General features: G+C 39.6%; 1 protein-coding gene across 5 annotated transcripts in view; it reads right to left on the minus strand.

Annotated features, from left to right (window-relative positions):
• KHDRBS3 (KH RNA binding domain containing, signal transduction associated 3) overlaps window positions 1-27,692 on the minus strand; it is a 152,203-nt gene that overhangs the window by 80,305 nt on the left and 44,206 nt on the right. For 4 of the 5 annotated variants that reach the window (XR_009740737.1, XM_061438533.1, XM_061438532.1 and 1 more), the window contains exons 2-3: window positions 17,750-17,868; window positions 639-755 (exon numbers count right to left, since the gene is read on the minus strand). Coding sequence is in view for 4 of the 5 variants with exons in the window: in XM_061438533.1 (XP_061294517.1) it covers window positions 639-755; window positions 17,750-17,868 (236 nt within the window). In the remaining variant the exon portion in view is untranslated. Of the gene's footprint in view, window positions 1-638; window positions 756-3,133; window positions 3,233-17,749; window positions 17,869-27,692 lie in introns of those variants that run through there. The other variant, XM_061438535.1, reaches the window with a different exon arrangement.

Consider the following 27,692-nt stretch of genomic DNA (forward strand, 5'->3'; position numbering starts at 1 on the left):
CACATTATGAAATGTGAACATTTCGTTTAGAATTGTTATATTTAAGAAAGTGATCAATAAAAATAATTCAGTAATTTTAGTTTATTAAGAAAAGAGGCAGTCATGTGAATACATCCAAGTAGAACAACTATGTGTCCGATTAGGAAGCAATTAACAAAACATTTATGATCAATTTTAACTTGATAAAAAATGCATGGGGTAACAAAAGAAGGGTAAAAAGAGCAAACAATAGCATATACTTTAAAAACTCAACAATATGAAACACAGGCATAGAAAAAAGACCCAAAGAAATTAATCTAAAATGCAAATAGTGAAGCTGAGACTTTAGATAACTTTTCTCCTCATGATAATTTCAACAAAACTGCACTTTCTAGACGGTATTGTGTCTACTATTTCACTCCATAAATTAAAGTAATAGTCACAGATTTTGGTTTAAGATACTACATATTCTGAAACTGGCCTGAGTGACCCAACTTTCTGAATAGTGTCACAAATATATTACCATATGTAGCATTTTCATATAATTTACTTGGGACCCTAGTTAGCTTTTATGTAATACGTATTCACACCGTGGCTGATCTGAAAGTACATTATATAACTTGACTGAACCAGGAGCCATTGTTTACAATAAGCTTTACCTTCGCCTTGTCTCTCATGGAGCCTTTTCCAAGGATGGACATTTTTGTCAAGGTTTCTTCTTGTAAACGCTTCAGAGAATTTCCACGTGGCCCCAAAAGTTTTCCCACAAAGTTGAACTAGGAAAAATAAAAAAAAAAACAATTTGTAATATTCATATCTGAAGAAAGCAATTTATTTTGTGAATTTCGGGAGACACTGCAGTGGTACTGCAGTACGCTGCACATCACTGATTAATGACAAATAATTTCAGTTCCTGCTATAGCATCACCCTATAACGTTTCCCACAAACTGCATAAACAGGGCTAAAAAATACATAATTTAAAACAACATGTACTTCTTCCTAGCAAGTCACTCCAGTGGTGAGTGTATTTCCTGTAACTGTAAGTGAAGTTAATTCCCAGAATTCCTCAGTTGCCATCCTGACAATTTCAACACCCATTCAGTACCAACCACGAGCAGGCTGGGGGAAACAGTCCCAGGTGTCTTGTAAGGTGCTCTGAACGGGCACCACGAGCGCCTGTATCCTTCCCCCTTCATTAATCAGCACTGAGTGCTTGGTCTGGGTGTCCACCCATCCAGTCAGCCTAGATGCCTAGGGCTCTCCTTAACAAGCAGAGTAGCAGTGAATTAATCAGGAGTACTACAGACTGAGGACTGTAAAACCTGGCTATCCCATTTTTCTGCTGAGAGACCCTGGCTCAGGATAACCAGGCCCTGGTACTCTCATCTGTGAAATGGGAATCATAAATGGCAACAGGACCTCCCTTCATAGGGCGATTCTGAGGATTAAATGGGTCCACAGAAATAAATAATTTAAAATAGTGCATGGCACATAATAGACAATAGATACAACTGAATGAACTAATTATTGTTAGGAATTTTACATAACTTTTAAAAGCCTTATGGTAATTAAGAATCCTGTGTGCTTTCAAATAGAAAATCAACCCTATTTACCAAGAGAGGAACATCTCTTTGGCAAGATTGTTGATTACAAACTTACGGAGTTGCAGCTTTGGTATCAGCCACATTCCAGGAGTTACACCACTGCTGTGCAGTTGCTGTTTTTTAAGACAAAATCATTTCTAATGTCTCTATGGTAATTGAAACAATTTTCCTGAAATACGTACTTTAAAAAAAATCAAAATGGTACTTTTTTCCTTGCCCACTTTCCATCTTATTGGTCTTTAACAAAAACTAAATTCTCTATTTTTAACCTTTACATGTAATTACTTTTTGTTTTTTAAAATTTAAGTAAGTTACTTAAAAACTATAGAGGTGAAATGTACAGAGTTTAAAATATCAAATAATACTACAAAGTGGGGGAAAGAAATCAATGTCTCAACCCACTCGACCTTATTCTTGTTCCCCATTTTCTCTGCTTTATCCTTCTGGAAATTCTCCTATTTGGACACTGGGCCTCCTGATTAGGGTCTAAGTTTCTCTTATTCCTCCTCCTTCCTTCATCTCTCTGTTTTACTTTCAGAGAGATTTAATTATATTTCCTACACATCCACTGTTTTTTTTTTCATTTCTACTATCAAATGTTTTAACTACCAACAGTATTTTCTTACTCTGGTTCCTTCTTTATGGCATTTTAAAAATACTTTATGGAAGTGGTGTGAGTCCTTATCTCCCTGAGGCTGTAATGGCACTAGGTGCCCCACCCCCACACTGGGGAGCTTCTAGGAACATATGTGTGTCTTTCACTGATGCCTCTTACCCTTTACATTTGGAGAATTTATTTCCTGCTACATTATGGCTTTTCCTCACATGACTGGTCACCCTCTGCTTTTTGTTTTTAAAATTTTTAAATTGAAGCTAAAACACTAACTGGACTTTCTGCTTTTGTACATGTGTGCAATCTGACAACTGCATGTAACAATTCACTGTGACACAGCAGCCCGGTTTTATCACCCAAAGCTACTCAAACATCAATGTCCGCATTTCTCTTCTTTTGTGCTAGGCATTTCCCTGAATAGGAACTCCCTAATTTCCTAGGAGGAGGAACATGGAGAATCTCGCTATGAAGCACAAACACCTCGACTTAAAGGGATACTTCCTCATCTTCAGTGCACACCTCCCGGCAGCCCTGAGCCCCATCCATCTGGGTCTCAGAGCCAAAGCGTCTCTTGCTCAGACTCCCAGGAAGTCTCCCATCCCCTGCGAGGGTGAGAAGGGCGGATGTCAGGTTTGCTCAGCTAGGAAGAGCATCCAGGGGTCTAATAACCTCCACGCAGAGACTTTCCACCACATCCTCTCTTGTCAGTTCTACCCCGTCAGTGTAGCTCCACAGTAACTGCTATCTACGATTCCTGAGTCTTCTTGAGGTTTTCCACACTAATAAGCATCTTTTTGGTTGCTTTTTCCTCCCCTGCAAGCTCAGGATTCTGCTTTCTCTGGTCTCCTAAATCATCACCACTTATCCATTTATTTTGCAACCACCAAATTTTACTAACATCGTTTAACTAAAGTTGCCTCACACGCCCATTCTTACCTTCATAGGTCTGTGCCGTTTTCATTCATTTATATTCATTTTTGCAGTTTTCAAGGAGAGCATAAAAATGAGTGTTCAAACAGCCACATTTACATCACGTCTGTAATAGTTAAATATCTCCCAATTAATAAACTTAAGGGAACCTTACAAAGCATCCAGCGCAAATACCGAATTTCACACTGAGGCAATGGAAGTCCATGGAACATGACTCACTCGAGTCACTTGACAATACATCAAACCATGAGATTCCAGCACTCCTCTTACAGGCCCTGTGCTCCCAGGGACCAGCCTCGGGTAAGACGCATTCAGGCAACCGTCCCTTCTGCCCGCCCCTCCCCACTCTGCCAACGTCCCTCGTCCCTCACCTTCCTGGCCTCGTCCACTCTCCGTACAAGGTCTGACCACCGGGACATCTGCAGGCCTTGGGCTCAGCACGCTCTCTGTCACTTCAGCCCTTCCCTGAGCTTCTAGAAATCCTCCCAAATAAATTCTGTCCTTCCAGAAGCCAGGTTCTATTTTCTACTTGATGACTGTACTAGTAAGACAGACAGTAAGACCCTCGTACACATTAGTCTTTATTTTTATTAATGATTCCATTTGTGCACAGATCTGAATACAAGGTGAAAGTGTTACATCCAAGATCAATGATTTTTCCCCAGATGCCAATTATTATATGACAAATATACTATCATATTACAAATGTTACAACTGTAAATAATAAACTTTTCAAATGATTATAAAGATGGTAAACCAGCACAGAGTATATCTGAGTTTTACCACACAACCTATAAGATCCAATAATTATGTTCTTCCTCAGTAAAGATCAAGGAAGGACTAGCTTTAATTGATCCAAACTATATTTGTGACATGACACTGTTTCATGGGGAACAATTAATAGTGAAGCTGTCATTTCATAAACAACTAAGACTCAAGAACATGTCACTGTCTCCATTAAAAGGTTTCCCTTAATTGGGTGCTCACCAAAAAGTTGATTAGTCTAACAAAGGGATGCTTTATTGACCTCTAACTCAACACTAAAACTGAACTTGTAATCCCTGCCAATGTAGCATCAAACACATTATTTTTCCCAGAAAATGGCACTACCATCCATGCGGGAGCCAGAAACCTAACAGCCATTCCATGAGGGCAGCAAGGAGGCCTTTTGTAGTCACTGCTCCAACACCCTTGCAGAGAGGGCATTTAATCAACATCCAGCAAATCAATTAATGGTAGCAATGTCACCTCCGAGATCTCTCTGAAACCTGCCTATTTCCCTGCAGTCCCAGCTCAATCACTAGTCCGAGCCATCATCATCCCTCACCTCGCCCACAGCAGAACTCCATCTCTGTATCCACTTCAATCTCCTTCAATCACAGGGAGGTCTTAACAGCTTTCTGTGACCCTGTTGTATGTCTGTTTAAAACAAAAGGTCTGGCTACCCTTACAAGAAACTCCTCACAGCCTGGAACTGCTGTGCACAGCCCAGCACTCTTGTGCCCGCCTCCCCAGCCTCCCCACTCTCCTGTCTCTGACTTTAGCCCTCTGAATTCATTTCAGTTTCTCAAAATTACCATGTTCCAAGAACTACCCAGTGCAGCTCAGATGTAGTGCTGTAAAGAACGTCACTCTCACCCTTAAAACAACAAGAAAACAGAAGAGAATACCAACTAATGCTGAAGTGTCCAGGCAAACTCCAACCACACATCTGGAGAGCGTGCAAACACCTGCAGGGCGAGACAAGACTCAAGCATCAGCTTCTCAGGATGCCGGAGAGTTGACACCCTCTCAAAGGATTTTTCTGCAGGAATCCAACACCATCACCCCCTAACCCCCAAGTGTGCACAGGGAAGATGAGGGAAGACCCCTGAGAGCACCTGCCCTGGCTGGGGGCTGGGGTGGGGTGGGGAGCAGCCTCTGCTGAAACCTCAGAGCCCGGACCCTCTCTCTCCTCCTAAACAAAAGCCTGAATCTGCATGAAGAAGGGCAACAAAACTCGCTTTGCTTTGTTTTTTTAAATACTGACAAAATCAACAAAGCCTGTCCTGAGATCAGTGTCAAGCCCGCAGGAAGCGTTGTTACTGCTACACGCTGGCAATACTCAATCTTGTTCCAGGTGCTGGGTGGAGAACAGAAGAGCCAGACGACAAGAGAAGCAGACGTGCAGACACAACATCTGTTCATTACTGCTAAGCTCTACTGAGGTGGACAGAAGGCAAGGACAGACAGCACGGGTATCACAGAGGGCGGAGCAACGTCAGCCCAGGCGGGCCTGTGACCGTCAGCTTGGCTATGTCTTAGGCAAGGTTCTGCAGCAGAGAAGTTCCTGCGCTGTGAATAGCAAATGCACAAGCCCTCAGCCACTAAGGAGCTTCTCTGAAACAGGAAGGCGGCCAGCCTCCTGAAGCAGAGCGGCTGGGGCGGGAAAGTAAGAGGCAGAGTCATCCGTCTGGGCAGGAACCTGGGCTTAAACTGGTGTTTAAAATCCAGTCACTCTGGGTGGTTTCAGCTTTTCCTTGTAAAGAACAAACACAACACACAAGTGCAGGCACTGCCAGCCCTTTCCAAGGTCAGCGGCTGACAGGCCCGCGGCTGCGTCCCCGACACCCACAGCCCACACGCTCTCTCACCTCCTGCTTTCTCTTGTCCCACTCACCAAACTCTAGTTTGAGACATTTCTTTCAGGCTGTATTCCCTGCAAGAGAAATGCGTCTTACTCAACTCTGAAATCTTCTCCACATCTCAATCCTGGTCTTCGTTCTCAATAGACGTTATGTGTGTGTAAGTCGCTTCAGTCATGCCCAACTCTTTGAGACCCCATGGGCTATAGCCTACCAGGCTCTGCTGTCCATGGGATTCTCCAGGCAAGAACACTGCAGTAGGCTGCCATTCCCTCCACCAGGAGACCGCCGTCCCCCAAGGGATAGAATCTGGGTTTCCCCTGCACTGCAGGCAGATTCTTTGCCGTTCGAGCCTCCAGGGAAGCCCTGGTTTATTTATAAACACGTGCTTAGTCACTTAGTCGTGTCCCTGAGCGCCCACCTCCCACGGTGGCCTTGGGGTGACAGGACCTTGGCATGGCATGTGTCTTCTAAGATCAGAAAAGCAGAAGCTCTCAGGCTTCCTTAAAGCGTGGGCCTGGAAGTACACTTCTTGTCAGTTAAGGGAGCTGCAGGGTCAGGCCAGACTCAAAGGAACAGCACACACAGGGTATGAATGTGGGGAGCAGCCACTGGGGGGCACTCTCCCACAGACAAAAACCACAAAGCAGTCATTTATCAAAAAGGGAGGCTTTTACAGTCTCAAACCTCACAGTCTTTTTCCAGGCCCAGTGATTACTTCCTACCTTCCTTTTCTTAAGAGGGGATGGAGGTGCCAATCTGAAGGCAGAGACCCTGACTGACTCCCCTGTGTACCTCAGCCTTAGCGAAGAACAGCATGGGCTCCCGACAGAGCCCTTGAACAAGACCATGGACTCTGGAGCCAGATTTCTTCAGTTCAAATGCCTGTGACTTACTGCGTAACATTTAGCAAGTTACTTAACTTCTCTGTTCTTTAGTTTTTCACATGTAAACAGGAGATCATGCTTCCCTCCTCCTAAAACTGTAACGGTTAACACATGAGAAGTTAATAAAAGGCCTGAGATGCAGAAACCATAGGCTACATATATTACAACAGATATTCTAGCATGTTTTTCTAGCACCCATATGTAAGGCTGGACTCAACATCCCTCTCTAGAAAACACCACCCCACATCCTCTCTCTAGACTTACTGGGGAGAAGAATTAAACTGTCAAGAAACAACATTTGGTTTGTCATCTTCACATTCACCTAATTACTGTCCAATGGCAAGAATCAAAAGACAATAAATGAGGTTTGTTTTAACCTATCTTCTCTTGAAACAAAAGACCAGCTCACTATTTTCATTAGCTTTACCAGCCACTTTAGGTTCCAATAATTTAGCCACTAACACAATAAATAAGGACTTCCCTGGTGGCTCAGATGGTAAAGCGTCTGTCTACAATGCGGGAGACCCAGGTTCAATCCCTGGGTCAGGAAGATCCCCTGGAGAAGGAAATGGCAACCCACTCCAGTACTATTGCCTGGAAAATCCCATGGACAGAGGAGCCTGGTAGGGTACAGTCCATGAGGTCACAAAGAGTCAGAAAAGACTGACTTCACTTCACTTCACTTCACAATAAATAAACAAACCCACCTTCTAGTTCTAGTTCTATTCAGAACACTGATCTCATTTGAATTAAGTCAATGTCATAAATGCAAAACTCCAAACAGTGGTAAACCTAACAACAGACTGTGGACTGTTTCATTCACATGAAACAGAGCAGCCTCTTTGGTAACCAAACACTTGTTTCTCAGGATACTTAGTTATTGAATCAAGCTCTGGATTACTGACAATAATTTTCATGATTCTGATAATCACCTCTAAAAATAACAATCACTTTTACATGGAAGTTCAATTTCCAACTTGAGTTTAAATTAATCATTCTTAAATGTTGAGTTTAAAAACAAGGTAAGATCTTTTATAATGCAGAATACTTCCTACTATACATTCTACTTGCTTATTTATATCTCTCATAAATCTTCCAGGCCTCCCTAGGCTATATAAAGTCTAACGCACAAGTACAGTACCAAAGGCTTTCCATGCTAGTCATCACCAATGACTGCCACAGTCTACATCCCATAATTAAATAATTCTGGCCCCACAGTTACTCTGCGCTTCCCTCTCATCTCTGCTTGTTAACATCCTGAACTTATACTTCAGTTCAATTCAGTTCAGTCACTCAGTCGTGTCTGACTCTTTGCGACCCCATGAACTGCAGCACACCAGGCCTCCCTGTCCATCACCAACTCCCGGAGTTCACTCAGACTCACGTCCATCGAGTCAGTGATGCCATCCAGCTATATCATCCTCTGTTGTCCCCTTCTCCTGCCCCCAATCCTTCCCAGCATCAGAGTCTTTTCCAATGAGTCAACTCTTCACATGAGGTGGCCAAAGTACTGGAGTTTCAGCTTTAGCATCATTCCTTCCAAAGAACACCCAGGACTGATCTCTTTTAGAATGGACTGGTTGGATCTCCTTGCAGTCCAAGGGACTTTCAAGAGTCTTCTCCAACACCACAGTTCAAAAGCATCAATTCTTCATTACTCAGCTTTCTTCACAGTCCAACTCTCACATCCATACATGACCACTGGAAAAACCATAGCCTTGACTAGACGGACCTTTGTTGGCAAAGTAATGTCTCTGCTTTTTAATATGCTATCTAGGTTGGTCATAACTTTCCTTCCAAGGACTAAGTGTCTTTTAATTTCACGGCTGCAGTCACCATCTACAGTGATTTTGGAGCCCCAAAAATAAAGTCTGACACTGTTTCCCCATCTATTTCCTATGACGTGATGGGACTAGATGCCACGATCTTAGTTTTCTGAATGTTGAGATTTAAGCCAACTTTTTCACTCTCCACTTTCACTTTCATCAAGAGGCTTTTGAGTTCCTCTTCACTATCTGCCATAAGGGTGGTGTCATCTGCATATCTGAGGTTATTGATACTTCTCCTAGCAATCTTGATTCCAGCTTGTGCTTCTTCCAGCCCAGCGCTTCTCATGATGTACTCTGCATAGAAGTTAAATAAGCAGGGTGACAATATACAGCCTTGACGTACTCCTTTTCCTATTTGGAACCAGTATGTTGTGCCATGTCCAGTTCTAACTGTTGCTTCCTGCCCTGCATATAGGTTTCTCAAGAGGCAGGTCAGGTGGTCTGGTATTCTCATCTCTTTCAGAATTTTCCAGTTTATCGTGATCCACATAGTCAAAGGCTTAGGGACTACATTTAATTCCACCTGTAATTCTTTCTCCAGAAATAATTCTCCCTCACTCTTTTAAGTTCTTGCAGTGTCCATTTACCTCTCTTATGTTAGTATGGTCTTTACTCTCTATCATTTGGAATAAATTTACTCTGTTTCTGCTGTTCAACTGTAAATCCCTGGAGAGTAATCAGGACCCTTATTTGATTCATCATCTTTCCTGCACAATGATTTCTCAATAAACACTTGTGCAATTAAAGTTTATTTTGCCCCGAATCAAATGGCACTGGTCAACATAGTTTGTATTGATTTTCTTTGCTGCAGAAATCACTGCAACACATTAGATCTATATAAATACTATTATTTAGATTTATTACTTTGCCAACCACAAATCACTAAGCATTATTGGTAGTGGTTGAGATTATCTGGTACTACACCATTGATTGTAATTTTAACACAGCATCTACTTTAATGGTAAACAGTCCTACTTATTTAGACATCAGCAGCTCTGAAAATTAGTCAAGCAAAATATACAAGTAACTTCTTCAGGAGATGATACGGGGAAAATCACACATGCAGAGACACATGCAAGTGATACAGCATCTGAATCACCCACTCACGTGCTTTTTAATCTCTGTATGCTCAAAGCTGGATTATATTCTTTGGGTGGGGGTGTGGGGATGGGTGGACAACAAAACAAATAACACAAGCAATGAAGCCCATTTATACGTAAGTTTGAAACTGTTAATCCAGAAAATCTCAGACTGCATAGTCTGGCTTCAAATGTGGAGAATGGGATGGAGGATTTGAAAATGGATAAGAGGATATTACAAAGGACTGGTGAGGGATGACAATGGTCTAAGTTAAGGAGTGGCAATGTAATCCAGAGAGTGAGAAATAATTTATAAGTAGAAATTACAAAATGCATGTCATTGCATTTCAAGAATCGACTGGGAAAGGTAAACGAAGAAGAAGTTAATAGACAAAAATGATGTGCTAGTTTTAGGCATGGGCTCTTAGATACGTGTGCTGTCTGTCATTCACGGACAAAGGAGCACAGGGAAAGGTCCAGGTTTGCCCAGAAGAGTATGAAGCTCACTTATGGGCACGTATAATATAAGATATATGAAGTAAATATAAGAAGTCCGCAGGACAGCGAGGTGGAGGCGGTGTGGTAGGCGTTTAGCCTGATGAGAGAGAGGGAGAGAGGGAGAGGACAGAAGGAGAGAAGGGCGGAGACAGAGGAACAGCTGTGCCGGCCCTGGTGTCAAACAGGCCCATGTGACAGAGCCAGGGCCTCACCAAGAGGGCTGACTGCCACAGCTACCCAATTCCCTCTGCCACCGTCTCGGGATATATACTAAGTGCCCCTGGCTTCCTGAAATTGTGTGTCAATCCCTTGTTTTCATAAAAGTTCATTCTTTGGGCCATCTACTAAATTTTTGCCATTTCACTCCTGTGGGGTAGGGGGGAAATCCGTGAAGAGACGGGATAAGCTCTGTTTATACTTCCTGTGTCCAACAGTACAGCTACGCAATTTTCAGTTGATTCAACCTGGAGGGCTTCACGGGGCCCAGGGCCAAAATAAGCAGTACAATAATATTTAAGACACCTAAGCCAGTAATACACTGCTAAGCACTAAAATTGTTTTACCTTTTGGCTCAGCAATACACTTAAAAGACCTATTCTCCATCACCTCTCAAAAGGAAGCAGTGATGGGAAAAAAAAAAAAAAGACTGACATAGGAAGTATTCATCACAGACTTCAATTTCTTAATGTACTCCACTGTGACCAAAGTACATATAATGGTAGCATTTCTAGATTTTAAATGTAATGAGATTGTGGGGGCGGGGGGCGGGGGTGCTATATACAACCAAAGTTTTTAATTATTCATTTGACTCAGATTCCTTACTGTCTAAGCCACCAGGGAAGCCCATAATAAAAACAATAAACCTCTAAAAAAAATGAATAAATTCTTTCATGAGCCCCTATATATGTGTGGCTGTTTCTGAACTCTGCTTAATAATTTTAAAGCTAAGGGGCTATTTTCTGGATCAATAATCAAGCATTTTAAAAGAGAATAAGGGGAAAGTCATAGCATAAGATTTGAAATTCCTTCACAATATTTTTTGAAAGCTATGATATTCACAAATATCAACTTTCCAATTCTCATGACACAGGGGTGAGTATTAGAAGACCTCAAGGGCCCAGAGAAGACCTCTGAGGAAAGAACAAAAGGAGCCTGGGAAGAGACTCATCTCTCCTTACAAGCGCACCTCCCTCCAGCCCACTGTGAGATGCAGGCGGTCAGGATGGGAGGGACTGGCCTGGAAGGGGACCTAGGCTCAGTGAAGCAGAGGCCTGTGGGCCACAGGTCTTCCTAATAAGGCTCTCTGCTCCAGAGCAGTCCTTCCACTTCCCCACAGGGCCCCAAGATTTAATGAATGCTACAAGGGGCAATGATCGTTGCCTTATCACAGAAAAGGCAACTTTTAACACAACAATATGACTGTCAAGTATTTACTACTCTATGAAAAATTTAAAGACAAGATGACTTTTATGAAATAGTCTTCCACCAGTAGCAGATTCACGGATTTTTAATTATCTGCAGTTCACTATAAGGGAAAAACAAGAGCCAACCTTAGCAAAGGAAGTTTCCTGAGCTTTATTTCAAACTCCAGAGGAAACATGCTTTTATATACATTTTTCTCTTCTCCCTCAAAGACTCTTAACTGAAGAACTTCTGTGAGATAGTAAATATATCAAATTAAAATATGCATATAATAGGAAAAGATTTAATGTAAGAACCCATATTAATATAAAGTTACTGAAAATAATATGTAAGCATTAGAATGCTTTAAGAGATTAAACAATGATCAAATTAAGAAAACTAATAAATTTCATTTAAACCTATAGAGTTTAAATCAGTACAGTAAATCTTAAAAATCACAGTAATAGTACACAGGTATCTCCTAAATTAACAATCTGGGGCATGTTTTTCCCCCCGAATGGGAATGTGTTTTTTAACCTAATTATAAAAGTGACACCAAGTTATTGTTAAAACATTATAGTATAGTAATATGTAAAGTGAAAGTGAAAGTCATTCAGTGGTATCCAACTTTTATGACCCCATGGACTCGATGGAATTCTCCAGGCCAGAATATTGGAGTGGACAGCCTTTCCCTTCTCCAGGGGATCCTCCCAACCCAGGGATCGAATCCAGGTCCCCCACATTGCCAGCTGAGCCACAAGGGGAGCCCAAGGATACTGGAGTAGGTAGCTTACCCCTTCTCCAGTGGATCTTCCCAACCCAGAAATTAAACCAGGGTCTCCTGCATTGCAGGCAGATTCTTTACCAACTGAGTTAATCAGGGAGCCCTATGTAAAGTAGAAAACTTCTAAACAAGGGCTTCCCTTGTGGCTCAGATGGTAAAGAATCTGCCTGCAATGTAGTGGACCTGGGTTCGAGCCCTGGGTCTGGAAGATCCCCTGGAGGAGGAAACAGCAATCCACTCCAGTGTTCATGCCTGGGGAATCCCACGGACAGAGGAGCCTGGCGGGCTACACAGTCCATGGGGTTGCAAAGAGTCAGACAGGACTGAGCGACTAACACTTTCATTTTCAAAATAGAAAATAGCATAGAAGCCTATCCTCCAGAAAATAATTGCTCTTAAGATTTAAGTTATTTTCTTAAAATAAATGTTCAACTAGAATTTTATCTGTTTTACATGTTCCTTCTCCTTTTTTATTTTACAGTATGATGGAAATGGCAACATACTCCACTATTCTTGCCTGAAAAATTCCATGGACAAGAAGAGCCTGCAAAGAGTCAGACACAACTCACAACTGAGCAACTGAGCACAAAATAAAGACAATCTTACCATAGTGGTAGATCATGTATGTATAATGATATATAGAGATAAGATATAGCTTAATTTTATATAACAAGTTTTTTAAGACTTTACACACGGCGTTCCGACTCCTGATAAAGTTTAAAATAATTAAACACCTGGAGAGCCACCTCAGACTCTAAAGCAGTCCCCACTGGCCAACCCTACCTTATACTAATATATACAGTGACGGGGGTAGTCCCTGTACACAGCTCCCGTTTCACTTTATTTATAAATCCTTAATGGAAACCCGCACATCATTTTGCAATTACGCTGCTTAGCCAAGGACGAGGCTGGTGGTGTCTCAAACACCCTGTGCCTGTGTCCCTCTGTCATGGCCATCCCTCCATCTTCCGGTCTCACTTCGGACCCCTCCCCTGCCAGCTCCTTCACAGCCTTAGGGAAGGCTTCTGAGACTGTCACATGATCCTGTATCCTTCCAGAGCATCCCAACATTGAGCTCCTCACACTGTATTATACTCATTAGGTGATTCATCTCTATGCCCCACAAAACTTAGAACTTCTTGTGCAAAAAAGCAAATTTTAATCAGTTTGTTTTCCAGGCACAATTCCTGGCTCAGAGAAGACCCTCCATAAATGTTACATGTATGAATAGATAGATGGGTTCAATGATGAAGAAACAGTTTATTAAAAAAAAAATCAATGTAAAACCTAAACCACAAGGCATTCAAGGTCCTCATAGACAGCATGCCTTGTTCCAATGGAGATTTGGCACTTAGGTTAATTCTTACATCTAGTCACTGTCCAGAACCAAGAATTAGAGTTTACCCACAAGTAATATGGAGGAGAATTTCTACAGCTTAAAGTCTTAAAAAAAAAAAAAAATCATGAAACAATGTTTGAGTTTCATACTTTACAATCTTGCACACATACTCAAGAGAGCAAATGTACTTTGGGTTTGAACACTTGAGGACTCATGTCCAATGCTGTGCCATTGAAAGAGAGTTGAATAGGTTCATTAAGAGAAGAGAAATTATTCAGTTAATGGAATCACATTCTCTGAACAGGTATTGTGCCCTCAATCCCACACCAAGCTGCCCGCCCGCTGCTACTCGAGAGGGGCGAGTACTGCCGGCTTCCTCCAGCTCAGCCTATTAACTGATACCAGCATCAAAGTTTTTTCTTAGAACTGATGTGAGTGCTATATTAGCCTCTACACAAGGCTGGCTTGAGATTCAAATGCTCAATTTGCTAAGCAGAAACATCCTTTTCTGAATTCTGAAAGCAGATTTTCAAGCAGCCTACTTCAGACATTATAAGGACTTGAAATGGACTCTGCTCTCTGTGAGACGCAGCAATTATAATCTGTCTTCCCCTATTCTCCTCAAAGCTGACACTGAAAAACAACATTTGAGGTTTATTCCATATACTTAGCTCAAACACATTCTGTCACATAATTACTTATACACAGCAGAGTGTTAACTTCAGATTAAGCATCTGCTAGACTATGAACTCCTTAGAGACAGGGACAGAGTCTCTGCACCTTTCCTCCTACTGCATACGGCGCATACAGTGCACATCAAGCCTGGAAAATTAATTAATGAAAGTTTCCATAAGCCATGCTTTGCTTAGTAATTAGTATGTCTATAAAATGTTCATAACAGTTTTCTGTTTACTAAAATGTATATCCTCAGTTTTTGCAAGTAGAGCTAATTAAGTTCCTAATAGGCTGTCTATAGGTAAACAACTATAAACTCTTAAATGTGGAACAAAATACAAAAAGCAACCATCTAAAGTCTGTATAAAGCTCAAAATCAAAGGGATTTTATAGAAGGGAGTCAAGACTTGGAAGAAGGGAATGGCCTGGGTGAATTTACTGACTGTAGAGCTTTTTAGCTGAGTAGCCGAGTTTGAGGCAAACACAGTGCTGAAATCAATAGGAGGAATGCTAGAAATGACAGTTAGACTTGGGGAGCCCCACATTTTGTGTATAAAATCTGCCAATCATGTATGACAAAAATAAATGTAAAAGTCCAACTAAGAGGTAAACTAAGTTCTGCATTCCCATCCAACAGTCTGCAGTGTGAATCCAAAAATATCAACCTTCCTCAAAGAAAGAGAACAGAATCCAGTTTCCACAGTGTAGTACAATGTTACAGTATACAATCCAAATGTATATGATATTTGATTCATATATAAACATATATATTTGAAACATTTTCATACCACCAAACTCCAGGCCCAGAGAGCTTCACTAGTAAATTCTATCTAATAAAGAAAATACAGCACCAAATGACATATATTCTTTAGAGGAGGAAAAAAAAAAAGGAGGGGACACTTCTTCACTCACTATATAATTTTATATATATAAATATTAGTCTATGTATACTTTTTATTATAAATATATATTTATGTATAAATATATATTTACATAAATTTATATAATATTTTATATAAATGTATATAGGTTATAGGCCACTATCACTCAGGAATACAGAAGCATTTGAATCCAACAATGTATAAAAAGGATAATATATCATTAAGTCGACTTTAATTCAGAAATGCAAAATTGGTTTAATTTATTAACACTATATTAACAGTACAAAGGAGAAAAATCCTGTGCTCATTTCAGTAGATGCAGAAAGGATATTCAACAAAAGTCAGCATCCAGTCAGAATCAAATAGTCAACAAAGCTAAATTAGAATAAAACTTCAAATTCCCATAGCTGTTACCACGCTTACTGGCAAAATATTGAATGTTTTCCACATTGATGTGAACAAGAGAGAAATGCCTAATCTCACCACTTGTATTCAAGCATTATACTAGGGATCCTAGCCAAAATAATGATACAAGATAACAATAAACATAAAAATTGGAAAGAAAGAAGTAAACTGTTTATGCAGATAATGATTATGTACATAGCATATTCTGAAAATTCTATAAAACAATTACAAGAACAAGTGAATTTTAGCAAGGTAGCAGAATACAAGGTCAATATACAAAAGTTTCTATTAGAGGCAAAAAACTGGAAGAGAATATTTCAAAATATTCATTTTACAAGTGTTCAAAAGACATAAAATACTTTTAGAAGTAAGTTTAATAAGACAAGACCTTTCCCTTAAAAGTGATGGAAATTAAATTGAAAGATACATCGTATTCAAGGAAGGGAAGACTTAATATTATTAAGATGTCAGAGCTCCCTAAATGGATCATCAGAATCAATGCAACTGCATCATAATCCCAGCAGAATGTTCTGCAAAACTAATTCTTAAATTTATATAGAGTTGCAAAGGATATACATCCAAACAATCCTGGAAAAGGACAAAGCTGAAGGGACCATATTACCTAACTTCACGTCTTACTATAAAAAGCTGCAATGATGAAGACTGTATGGTACTGGCATAATGATCCATAAATAGGTCAGTGAAACAAATCAGAAAGTATAGAAATAGATCCTCACTTAACACAGTCACCCAATTTCCAACACAGGTACCAACACAATCAGTGGGAGGAAAATATCTTTCAACAAATACCACTGAAAAAACTAGATGTCCATATGAAGAAAAAATGAATTGACTGTCTATCTCATACTGTACACAAAAACTAATTTGAGATGTATCACAGACATACAATTAAAAGCTATAATGTTAAAGCTTTTAGAGGAAATGGAAAAAATAAACTTATAAAGGATTCTAACATTTCCTTGAGGTTGGCAAAGATTTCTTAGTTGACAGAAGGTAAAATCATAAAAAAAAAACTTGATCCATTACATGTCATCAAAATTAAAAATGTATCATAAAACTCCATATAGAAAATAATATGCAAGCTACATATTGAGTCAAATATTCACAAAACATATCCACCAAAATATATGATCCAGGAAATATGTCTTTAAAAAAGCTCCTATGACTCAATGATAAGAAGACACATAGCCCAGAGAGCAGAAAAAGATCTCAAAAGAAACTTCAAATTTGAAGATATATAAATGGCCAATAAATGCACACCAGACAATTAATCATCAGGGAAATACAAATTAATACCACAAGAAAATACCAATACCCTAGCAGAATGGCTGAAATTAAAGAGATTGACAATATCAAATAAGAGTTTAGATATGGAATAACCATAACTTTGCATGTGTAGGTCTAGAAATGCCACAAATACAACCACTTAGGAGGAAAAAATTATGGCAATTTATTATAAAACTAAATCCACAGCAATTTAAATCTTAAGTATTTACTAAAAATAAATGAAAACATATGGTCACAGAACGACTTGTATGAAATGTTCACAGCAATTTAATTATAACTCAAAACTGAAAACTACCCAGGCAATGGATAAACTCTAGTATATTCAGGTAATGGATTATTGTTCTGCAATCAAAAGAAATTAACTACTAGTATATACAACAGTATGCATAAATCATGTACAAAGACACATAAAGAAAAAAGAAAGCAGAGAAAAAAGCATCAATTTAGGCCAAATCTAAGATGATCAAGATTTTATAATTAGGATTTAAAAGTACTTATTGTAACTGTGCTCAATGTCATAAAAATCACACTTCTTTCTAGAATAGATAATTAGAGAATTTTTTGAATATTTATGTGCCAAGCCCAATGCAAAGCATTTAACGTGGATAATTTTATTTAATTCTTATCAACCAAGCTTATCTTACAAATGAAAAACTACAACAGGAAAAAGTTGAACTGTCTGTCTGAAGTCTGAAATATAACTCAGAAGAATAATTTTTAAGACTTCATAACTCACACCAAAGTCAAACGAAAAGGATAGAATCACTAAGTTTTTAATTAATTTTAAAAGTATGCATGTTGGGATATTCTGCGAAGGGAAAACATCTCAAGAAGACACTAAACAGAATGTAAATTAAACAAGCGTTCCCTTGTGATAAAGATTAACACACCAGCTGTGCGCACCTGTCTTACCTTAGGAAACTGTTTTACAGGAATTAACACTTTCTGTCCCAGCTTCATGTTCTTATTAATCACCACATCAATGTACTTTTCTTCATCCTTGCCTTCTCCTTTTTGAAACTTCTCTATTTCTGTGGAGGAAAAACAGAAAACCAGGAAGTGTCAGACCTGGAACTTCAGAGACTGGGGGTCCTTCTTAGCTCTATGGTGGCAAGAAACCAAATACAGAATGCGGACTTCAGATGCCTACAGCTTGCTCAGGTAATGACATGTTCCCGTTTTACTGATGATTCTTCAACAGTAAGTGGGGAAACACACACACGTACACACATACATGTGCTCCAAAGTCAAGTGTCAACGACCCAAGCTCATGGAGGGGAACAATACACTAGCTACAAACATAAAAACAGACTCTTTGAGGTCCTCTGGAATTCTCAAAAAAGGCTGATCAAACAGCAAAGAAAAGCCGGAAAGCATTCTCAGTTTAGCATTACCAAGTACCGACAGCCCGTTCTACCAGCTCTGCCTGTGTCTCCAAGGTGGTTCCCACCAAGAAGGATTCTTTAAGGGGGCATTAAAAGCCCTAGACAGCCTTGTGACAGTCACCTCCCCAACAAAATCTTCCCACCTCACAAGTGATGAGCCCAACCACAAGCTCGTGGCTTTGTTAGTGCTCTTTTCTCTACTGGTGATGCTATTTTGATGATTTCCATTTCACACATCGCCTTCAAGATTCAACCATATTAAATACTACTTTTTATGCAACTGTCACTCTCCTTGACGGGGCAGCAGAATCAGTCATTCCCACCATGGCACTCACAAAGTACTTCATGCACAATTCTATTATCATTCCCAGCTTAGGCCTGCAGCTTCTGAGCAAAGCTTCTAAGCATAAAGATAATTACTAAATCTCCAAATACACTGATTATTTTGTTTGCTTTCTTGTATTATATTACGCTTTGCTTCTGTAAAACTGATCATTCTATATAGAATCTGCATGGGAACAAGATGCATTGAACAGAAGTATGTGAAATATAAACATTTACATAGATAATTCTTGCCATTGTTCTTGGAAAAAACCTTTCGAGAGTACTTTTAATTTTGACATTTTTCTATAAATAAAATATACAATTAAAAGAAAGTTTCTCCTATATCCATACTCCAGATGTAACAATATACCATGTTATATACTCTTATTTTCCATAAATAAGAGTGTCTGTGCGTGCAGACACAAAATATATTTGAAAATTGTAAAACTAATGGTGGATATGAGCTAAATTAGTTTCGTTTTCCTCAGTAAAAAGCAGTAAGTCACATGCCATTTGCTCCATCGAGTACAACAATTCATGAGTTCAGCTTTAATTAGTACAAGGAAAATAATTTCTACATTTTATTTTTATTTATCCATTTATGCTATAATTGAGAATACCTTTAGCGAGTTAGAAGATTTAACAAAATTAGGTTCACTGAAACTTTCTAGAAAACAGAAGTTTTAATGTATAATACATCAGTCAAGATAGATTTAACTACCTATTTTCTTTTTATATAACAAAGGCTTTTTAATAATTGTTGAGCATTGATAGGCACAATTTAATATTTAATTCTTTAATCAGCCTTCAAAATGTTACTCCTTGTATCAGTGATATTTATCATTTGAAGCAACATGGAAAGTCATGTTAGGTTAAGGTTAAAAAATCACAAAGACTTATGCATTTTACTATATATTAAAGTTCGAGATATCCCTACAATTTTTAAGAAGGAAATAAAAATTAAAAGAAAAGTAACTAATTTCTTCTCCAGATAGTCAACTTTACAAATCTTATCTTGCTAAAATACCTTGTTGCTACCTTAAGTAAGCTTCGAAATATGCTGAAATACTTCACTGTTTAAGATTTTAGAAAAAAAATGTAAGGCCCGATGCCATGTTGAAGCATGTAGGTGTGCTAGACCTCACATGCCACACGGCACCCGAAACAGCCCCGCCCCTGTCACAGGCGTCACGCAGGTCTGGTTTACACCTCGGCTATTCTACTTCTCTCAGGTCCCCGTGGCCCCCAGTGGTAAAATTCAGAACTGGCCAAACTTCCATTTTTTTAGGCACCGTTCAATCAACAGTTTGGCATTTTCTACTTGACTGAAGATCGTAAGTAGGTTTATTGTGTTCAGGGTGTCCAATAAAGTACAATGCAAAATAATGGGAAGCAACAAGATGACTTATGAAATCTTGAAATTATCCGTAAATGGGAGTTTCAAACTCTCAAACTCATACTACCACTCCTCTGGGCTTCCCTAGGTCAGGAAGGGACTGGACAGCTACCAAGGTAGCTTTAACCTTTCAGTAAATTGGAGCATATGAAGGCAAACCACTGAAAATCCAGCCAGATGCTCAAGGTCGAACACATAGGGGATTTGACTTTCACTAATCCCCAGATTACATTCGTTACATACAGTTTAATGTACCAATGCCATCTCCCAGCTCAGAAATAATAAGCAAAAGTGTGATTAGGTTTTAGATGATGTAGAGGATTAAAATGCTATGTTTTCAAACCATGGACACCAAATTTCTGTCAACTGGGAAAGCTAGTGTCAGTTATGACTTTTTTGGCTGTTTTTTTTTTTTTTTTTTTTTTTTCTGTTTCTGTCTTGGTTCAGTATGGAGCTTCCTAAGCAATGACCACTTACCCTACCAAATATGCTAAAATCCACGAATCCTCTAAGACACAGCCAAATACTCTTTGAATTAAATAAGCTAAATTTTCAATATAAAAAAATTTGGTAATGTAAATTTTCATTAAAACTGCTTAAATTCTCTCACAGAATCAAGCACATCAAAACTGACATTTTCCTTTGTCCCAGCAACTCCATTTTTACAAATTTGCCCTAAAGATATATGTGGATAGATATAAAATATTATACACAAATTTATCCATTTAACACACTGTGTTTAATAGTAGAACACTGGAAATCATCTAAATATCTAGAATTAAGAGCTTGGTTACATAAGCAAGGGCACAGCCAGTGAGGCAGCATAAGTTACTTTACAACATCAGCAAAGATGAAGAACATGAAGACATGTTCTGATGAGAAAAAGTCTCCACCAAATACACTGTTTGTACACACAGACACACAAACACAAGTCACAGTGGAAAGCAGTGGAAGACTATATGTTCATATTCACCTGCATATCCACAGAAAAGAGCTCCCTTCTTACATATAAGAAACGAGTAACTGATTGTCAAGGGAGAAATGCAATGGATAAGAAACAGGAATAGAGACTTCTCACTATATTTCTCTTTTACACTGTTTGAAAAGTTTGAATCATGAATATTTTACCCTTTAAATTTGCATAAATTTAAATTTTTAAATACTTTTGTAGAATTTTTTTTAAATACCAAAACAGAATAAAATATGAATGTATACAGGGATGGTCATGTTTCTATTTTGCATGGCTGAAAATCCAGAGTTTGACTCTCCTTTGATCATTCATTTAAATCCTTCACTAAAATACTCTTTCACTGAAGCTATGATAAGGATATACCTAGACTGCTCGTCTCACTTGAAGTAACACACACATTTCTGGAAACTACAAATACAGTATTTCACTTTGAGAATCCAAATGCAGCGGGGTTCACGTGGTGAGGGTGAGAGAAACAGGGATCTATCCCAATCAGGCGTCTGTCCACAACACTGACTGAATTCTGACACACGGAGAAAGTGCACGGGCTGCTGGGGACAGAACACACAGTCTGTGGGACCACACGGGCAAGCGCAGTGCGCACAGGGCTGAGAAGAGGGGCTGACGGCTCTGGAGCCTGGAATAGTGTTCAAAAAGCTAGTAAACGTGAGCTGAGTTCCTAGAGGATAAGGAAGGGAGGCTGCCAGGCAAAGAGCTGATGAGTGCTTCAGTGAAGTGAAGGAACCCTGGGTTACACCAGTTCCCTTTCCCTCATCTGACTGAACAGCTGACACATGGAGATTTACTTTTTTTGGTTTCCTTTTCTCCTTTAACAGTACACAAGAGAATGAATCACACAAGTAGTGGTGACAGAATCCTGTCACCACAGAGCCAGTTAGTGAACAAGCCGAGACATGAACGCAATTTCCTCACCCCACACCCTGGGTCGCTGCAGAAAGAAGCAGGGTGAGAACAGGGGCAGTTCTCCGTGGCCAACACAGAGAAGAAAGGAGGACAAAGGCATGAAAAGGCAGGCCGGGTTCTTAATGTCTACATGGATCAGATCCTAAGGGTTCAGTAACAACAGGGGGATGCGGAGAGCAATCTGCTGAGGAGAGACGCCCTCCTGGAAAGGCGGACCTGAGCAGAAATGGAATGGACGCAATGTGGGGAGAGAGGGCAGATGACATCACAGCTGGAAGATAAGACAGTCTGTCCCACGAACAACCAGGGAGGGCGGAACTAGAAGGGCTGATTTCTATTTGAAGTGGACGGAGAGCCATCAGAGGAGGCACCAAGCCCTCGGGACACCCCACCAGAGTAAACCACAGGCACTTGCCTTGAGCGCCTCTCCCCTCTAGCATCCAGCCCTTCTTGGCTTCTGAAGCACCCGCTCACTGAGGCTAGAGCTTCTGCACTTGTCTCCCAAGACAGGAACATCTCTGGGGACTTTCCCCCTACAACAGCCTTCTCTTTGGTGCCTCTGCTAAATTCCACTTCCTAGAGAGGCTCTTTTTGAATTCCCAGACTACTTAATCAAAATAAAGTAGCATTTTTACCACAGGTATAACTTCCTATTTAAAGTCTGTCTTCAACAGACTATCAGTCCCCCTGGCCACACGCCCTTAACTCCTTTAATGATCCTGACAATATATTGGGAAGGTTAAAGTATTGTTCACATTTTGCACATAAGGAAAGTTAGAAAATATATTTCTAAAAGTCATACAATTAGCAAGGAACATACCATGACTCAAACATCAGGTCTCCAAGGTGGAGACACTTTCCCAACCCAGTCTATCAACAGGTCCTTAGAATATTTTGTGTAGCTAACAACCCAGTAAAGCCTATGGTACATAGTGCTTCTATACAGGAAACAAACATTCTTTACAAAACAAGTCCATGAGAGAATGTGCTAATGAACCAATGAATTCCTGTGCGAGCCCACATGGAATCTATCCTTTAAGATCAGAAACTGTGAGTTAGAAACCCTGATACCCTGCAACTCTGTTTATTCCCAGAGCCTCTGTTCTTTCCTGGGTGAATGATCCAAGGAACTGTATTCCATGAATAAACAGATGGCATTCAAAGTAGATAATCTGTAGAGAATTTAATTAAGGACCTATGTATAAAGATGTGAATATCCTGAAACAATAGCAACAATGAATGGTGTGGTACTCTGAGGTTAGGAAGGAAGTATGGCTGCCCCAAAGCTGGGAAGCAGGAAGGGGCAAGGAAGAAAGGAGACTGTGTGGAGGGCAGCCTGGCAAGGATTATAATGTCCTCCGAGGGAAGCAGCCAGCTTGTGCTGACCTAATAGGGAGGAAGCTAAAGCGCACACACTGGGACCTCACTTCCTTCTGCAGATCTGCCTCTGGTGGCTCCGCAAGGAGGGACCAACCTAAGCAGAAGCCAGAGGTAAGAGTGTCTGCTGACGCATCCCTCAGCCCCCAGGCACAGAGCAAAGGACAAGAGGCAGCAATCTAGTCCCCACCTTGGCTAAACTGAAGGAAGCTTTAAACAGAGCATCTGATGCCTCCTGTACATACAGAAGTTCCCATTTGTGCTGATCACATAAAACATTACACAGCAAAGTACTGAAAAGTAATGAAAACCATTTTGAAAGTGAAAGTCACTCAGTCACGTCTGACTCTTGGCTATCCTACGGACTAGAGAGTCCATGGAATTCTCCAGGCCAGAATACTGAAGTGGGTTGCCTTTCCTTTCTCCAGGGGACCTTCCCAACCCAGGTCTCCTGCATTGCAGGCAGATTCTTTACCAGTTGAGCCACAAGGAAAGCCCAAGAATACCGGAGTGGACAGCCTATTCCTTCTTCAGGGGATCTTCCCAACCCAGGAATCGAACCAGGGTCTCCTGCATTGCAGGCAGATTCTTTACCGACTGAGCTATCAGGGAAGCTCATTTCAGAGATCACTTATTATGACAGTACTAGGTAAATAATAATTGTTATGACTTTGTTTGCAAGGATTCACCGAGTTAAGGGCTGTGCATTTGACATGAAGTCTCTCTTTATTCTAATGAACCTATCTATGATAGGTTTACAGAATAAACCTTCGCTTTACAGAATAAGACCCTGAGGATTCCAATGGGTAAGAAGCTTGCCAAGGGCTGGACAGTTCATAATCTCTTTAGAGGGATTCACACTAAAGTTTAGTTAACTTGAAAGCCTATGTCATTAGCTGTTTAAAAGTTATTTAATAAACATTCATCAAAGGTTCAGAAAAGAGTAAATAATATGTTAGCCTGCACAATAGTTCTAGGGTAAACAGTAATACAGTCAAACCCTGCCCCCAGCCCCCTTGCCCGAGGACCTTAACTCTGTACAAACTTATTAAAGGACAGGGGTTAGCCTGATCTATAAGGAAACAAGAAGTCCATATAAACAGAATGATAATACCTACATGCTCAACATTTAGAAATCTATTTCAAAGTAATATAAGAACCTAGCTGGAGGATTTAAAATGATCTTAAAATATATATAGTGTTCAAAGCCAATGCAAATTCTATCTGACAGATTACTAAAATGTTACTGTGGCTGTTGGTCTAAAAAGATATCTTTTAACCTCCAACATGACAGATGTTTTCACAAAGGAATTATTTTATTTAAGTAATCCAAACCTAACAGAACACCTATTAAACCCAAACCAGAATTGAATACACTAAAACCTGCCCAGACGAGATTGATTCAAACAGCTCAAGATCTTGCAAATAATCTTCCATAAACAAGAAATAAATGGCACAGCAGAATAGATGCATATCACTCTCTAATAAGAACGAATGAGCTCATCACAAATAAACAAAAATAAACCATCAAAAAATAGTCAATACTCTAAATATTAAAATGTTTGGAAGTAAACTTACAAAGACAGAGCTAGTATTTGTACACAAAGTATTCTTAAATATATACACACTGCATAAGATTAAAGCACACACACAAGGAAATTCCTCCAGGAAGGAAGAAGACTGACTGGGGGGAGCGGGGCAGGGGAGGGAGGAAAGACAGCTGACCCTTAAACAAGGAGGGGGTCAAGGGCGCTGATCCTCCACCCAGTCCAAAACTCCAGGTATAGCTTATGGTTGGCCCTCCATACCCATGGTTCCTCTGTATCCATGGTTCAGCATCTGTGGATTCAACCATATTCTCTGTTTTTAAAAACTCTGCATATAAGTGGACCTGCACAGACCAAACCCACATTATTCAAGAGTTGGTTGTAATTCTACCCATCACAGGTAATTAACAAAAATATAACAATAACACTGATAGAATTTATTTACTGACAGTCCAGTTCAGGTATTTAATCCTTGTAACAATGTAGCAGAAGAGTGGTAATAATTTTACAGAAAAGAAACAGCTACTTAACAGATATCTAGTGATGTGGCTAAGATTCCACAGCAAACCCAGATCTAGGATTCCAATGCTAGTGTACTCTGACCTAAAGCCTCCAGTTTCTTGGTATTATTGAAGTAAAGGGATCTTGACTTTGAGAAAAAATTATTCGGCTTATTATTTAGTTTTGAGGGAAATTAACAAGGTTATTTCAAGTATCAAAAGACATGATGCTTATCAAAGTGATCTGAAAACTGTAACACATAATGCAAATACAGGTTATTATTGCCTACTTAATACAAAGCCTAAATTGTGGTAACTGATTTACATGTATTTCATTGTAGAATGGATTTCAAGAATTTGTGAAACCTATATGATTCTAGAAATTAAAATGCAGATAACTAAAAAATTCTGAGTGCTACTCTGAATTATCATTACACATTTTATCAAATTATTTTCAAGAGAAAAAATGCTTCCATGGTACTGACCTCTTATCTTTCCCTTAAATATAGTGCAATCATTCACCAAACAAAAGGCATCATGGTAGAAAAAAGAAAAATACAAAGATAAGACATGATGATCACTGGATGCGCCAGTGAAATGCAAATTTATCATCTAAACAAGGGGAAACACTCAAAGACCTTCAGAAATGAGGAAGTTACTAGATTTTGGTACTAAAGTCTAACAATTTTCAAAATAAACTTTTAAGTGTAATGTGTTTTTTTGTTTAAATCATTTTAAAACAATAAAGATTAAGGGATGAAAATCAGAGATGAAATGTTCCCTAAAACTCATAGAAGGAATCTAACAATTTGCACAATTACTATTTCCAGACACCATGCTGGAGGCCCTGCACATGAAGCCCACACAATTCTCAGCATGCTGGGACAGGAATCAACGTCCCCTAGTACCTAGTACGTGGCAGACCTGAAATTTGATTGCAGGACTGCGGACTCTCAAAGGATTTGCCTCTTCTCCGAATTACCACACAACTGGCTTCTGTGAAATAAAACTCATATTTTATGGCAAGACAAGAAAAATTTAAACATAAAGATTTTTCTCTGCCCTTTGGCCTCCTCTGCCCCCTCTTCTGTGCAGCGTGTACCTGCACCACGCATCGACCAAACCTCCCTCCGGCAGAAATACCCGCTCAGCCGTAAGAGCAGCATTCTAGCTTCAACAAGACAACTCCTCAAAAAGATAACCTTCCTTCTTAATCTTGCAAAGGGCCACACTGACCCATGGCCCACTACCTGCTTTGTAAGCTTAGATCTGGACTGTGTAAACTGTCAATAATACATCATTTAATACATAGCCCTCTGTCTCAAAAACGTATACAACTATGCTCTGGCCTCTCATAGGCAGAACAGTTCCCAGAACTTTCCAAGAGGCTATTCTCAGATTATAATCCACAATTTGGCTCAAAAAAAATTTTAGATTGACTGATCAATTTTTGCTGACACTTAAAAACCTCCTAAACCAACAGATAACAAATTAAATTCCACCTCCAACATATGAACAGAATTTTAGAGGACGAGTCAGTCAACTTTACTCATTGAATGTTCACTGTTTACTGAGAAACACAACAGAAGCAACAGAGAAGATCAAGACATGAAAGTGTAACAGTCTGTATCAATTCCAGCATGCTTCTACACACAGTGTGGAGAAAGTAATCACTCAGGGCTCGGGGGCCCATGGTTTTATCAGCCCTAAGTTAATATTGGCTAATTTCTATTCACTCACTTTCATCTGGTAGTAAGAAAAGTTCTGAAATAAGTTTTTATTGAAACCGGGTGCAAAGAAATGTCTCAGTTTCTACTTAAATCACCCAAAAAAGGCAGAAAAATGAACCCAAATGACAGAGAAAAAAGAAGCTAGGCGTTCTGCCATCCCAAATAGACCAGTCCCTTGGCTCTTCCAAATGATCCAGGATTACTCCTAATATATCCCAACGCATTTGTCAAATGAAGATTCAGTAAACCCCCAGACTAAGTGAAGACAACAATACATTAGGTTAATTCAAGTTAATAATGACTCAAGTCAATAACTATTGGGAAGAGGAATGGGAATAACTACTAAAGATTGGGAAAAAAAGGAAAATCTACTTTTTAGTTACACCTGCCTAAGGGTTAAACCACATTTCTCACTTTTAATTGCAAACATCATTAAGTATACTGCAAAAGACCAGCTATCTTAAACAATTATCAGGCTCCAGAGGTCACCAATTAGAACCCTGCAAGGATTTGAATTAAAAAAAGGTTTTATGATTAGGTGAAGTAATGATCCAAGAAAGAGATTAGTTCTGTTCAAACTGCACTCATTATAAAACCCATTTCCTTTGTGTGAAGATTCAATGTCTTTCTCATTTATCCCGCTGGCATTATCACACTTTGAGATAGAAATATGACTGTACTAATGATATTCTATAACAACCA

This window comes from Bos javanicus, chromosome 14 (assembly GCF_032452875.1).
Source record: "Bos javanicus breed banteng chromosome 14, ARS-OSU_banteng_1.0, whole genome shotgun sequence".
NCBI lineage: Eukaryota > Metazoa > Chordata > Mammalia > Artiodactyla > Bovidae > Bos > Bos javanicus.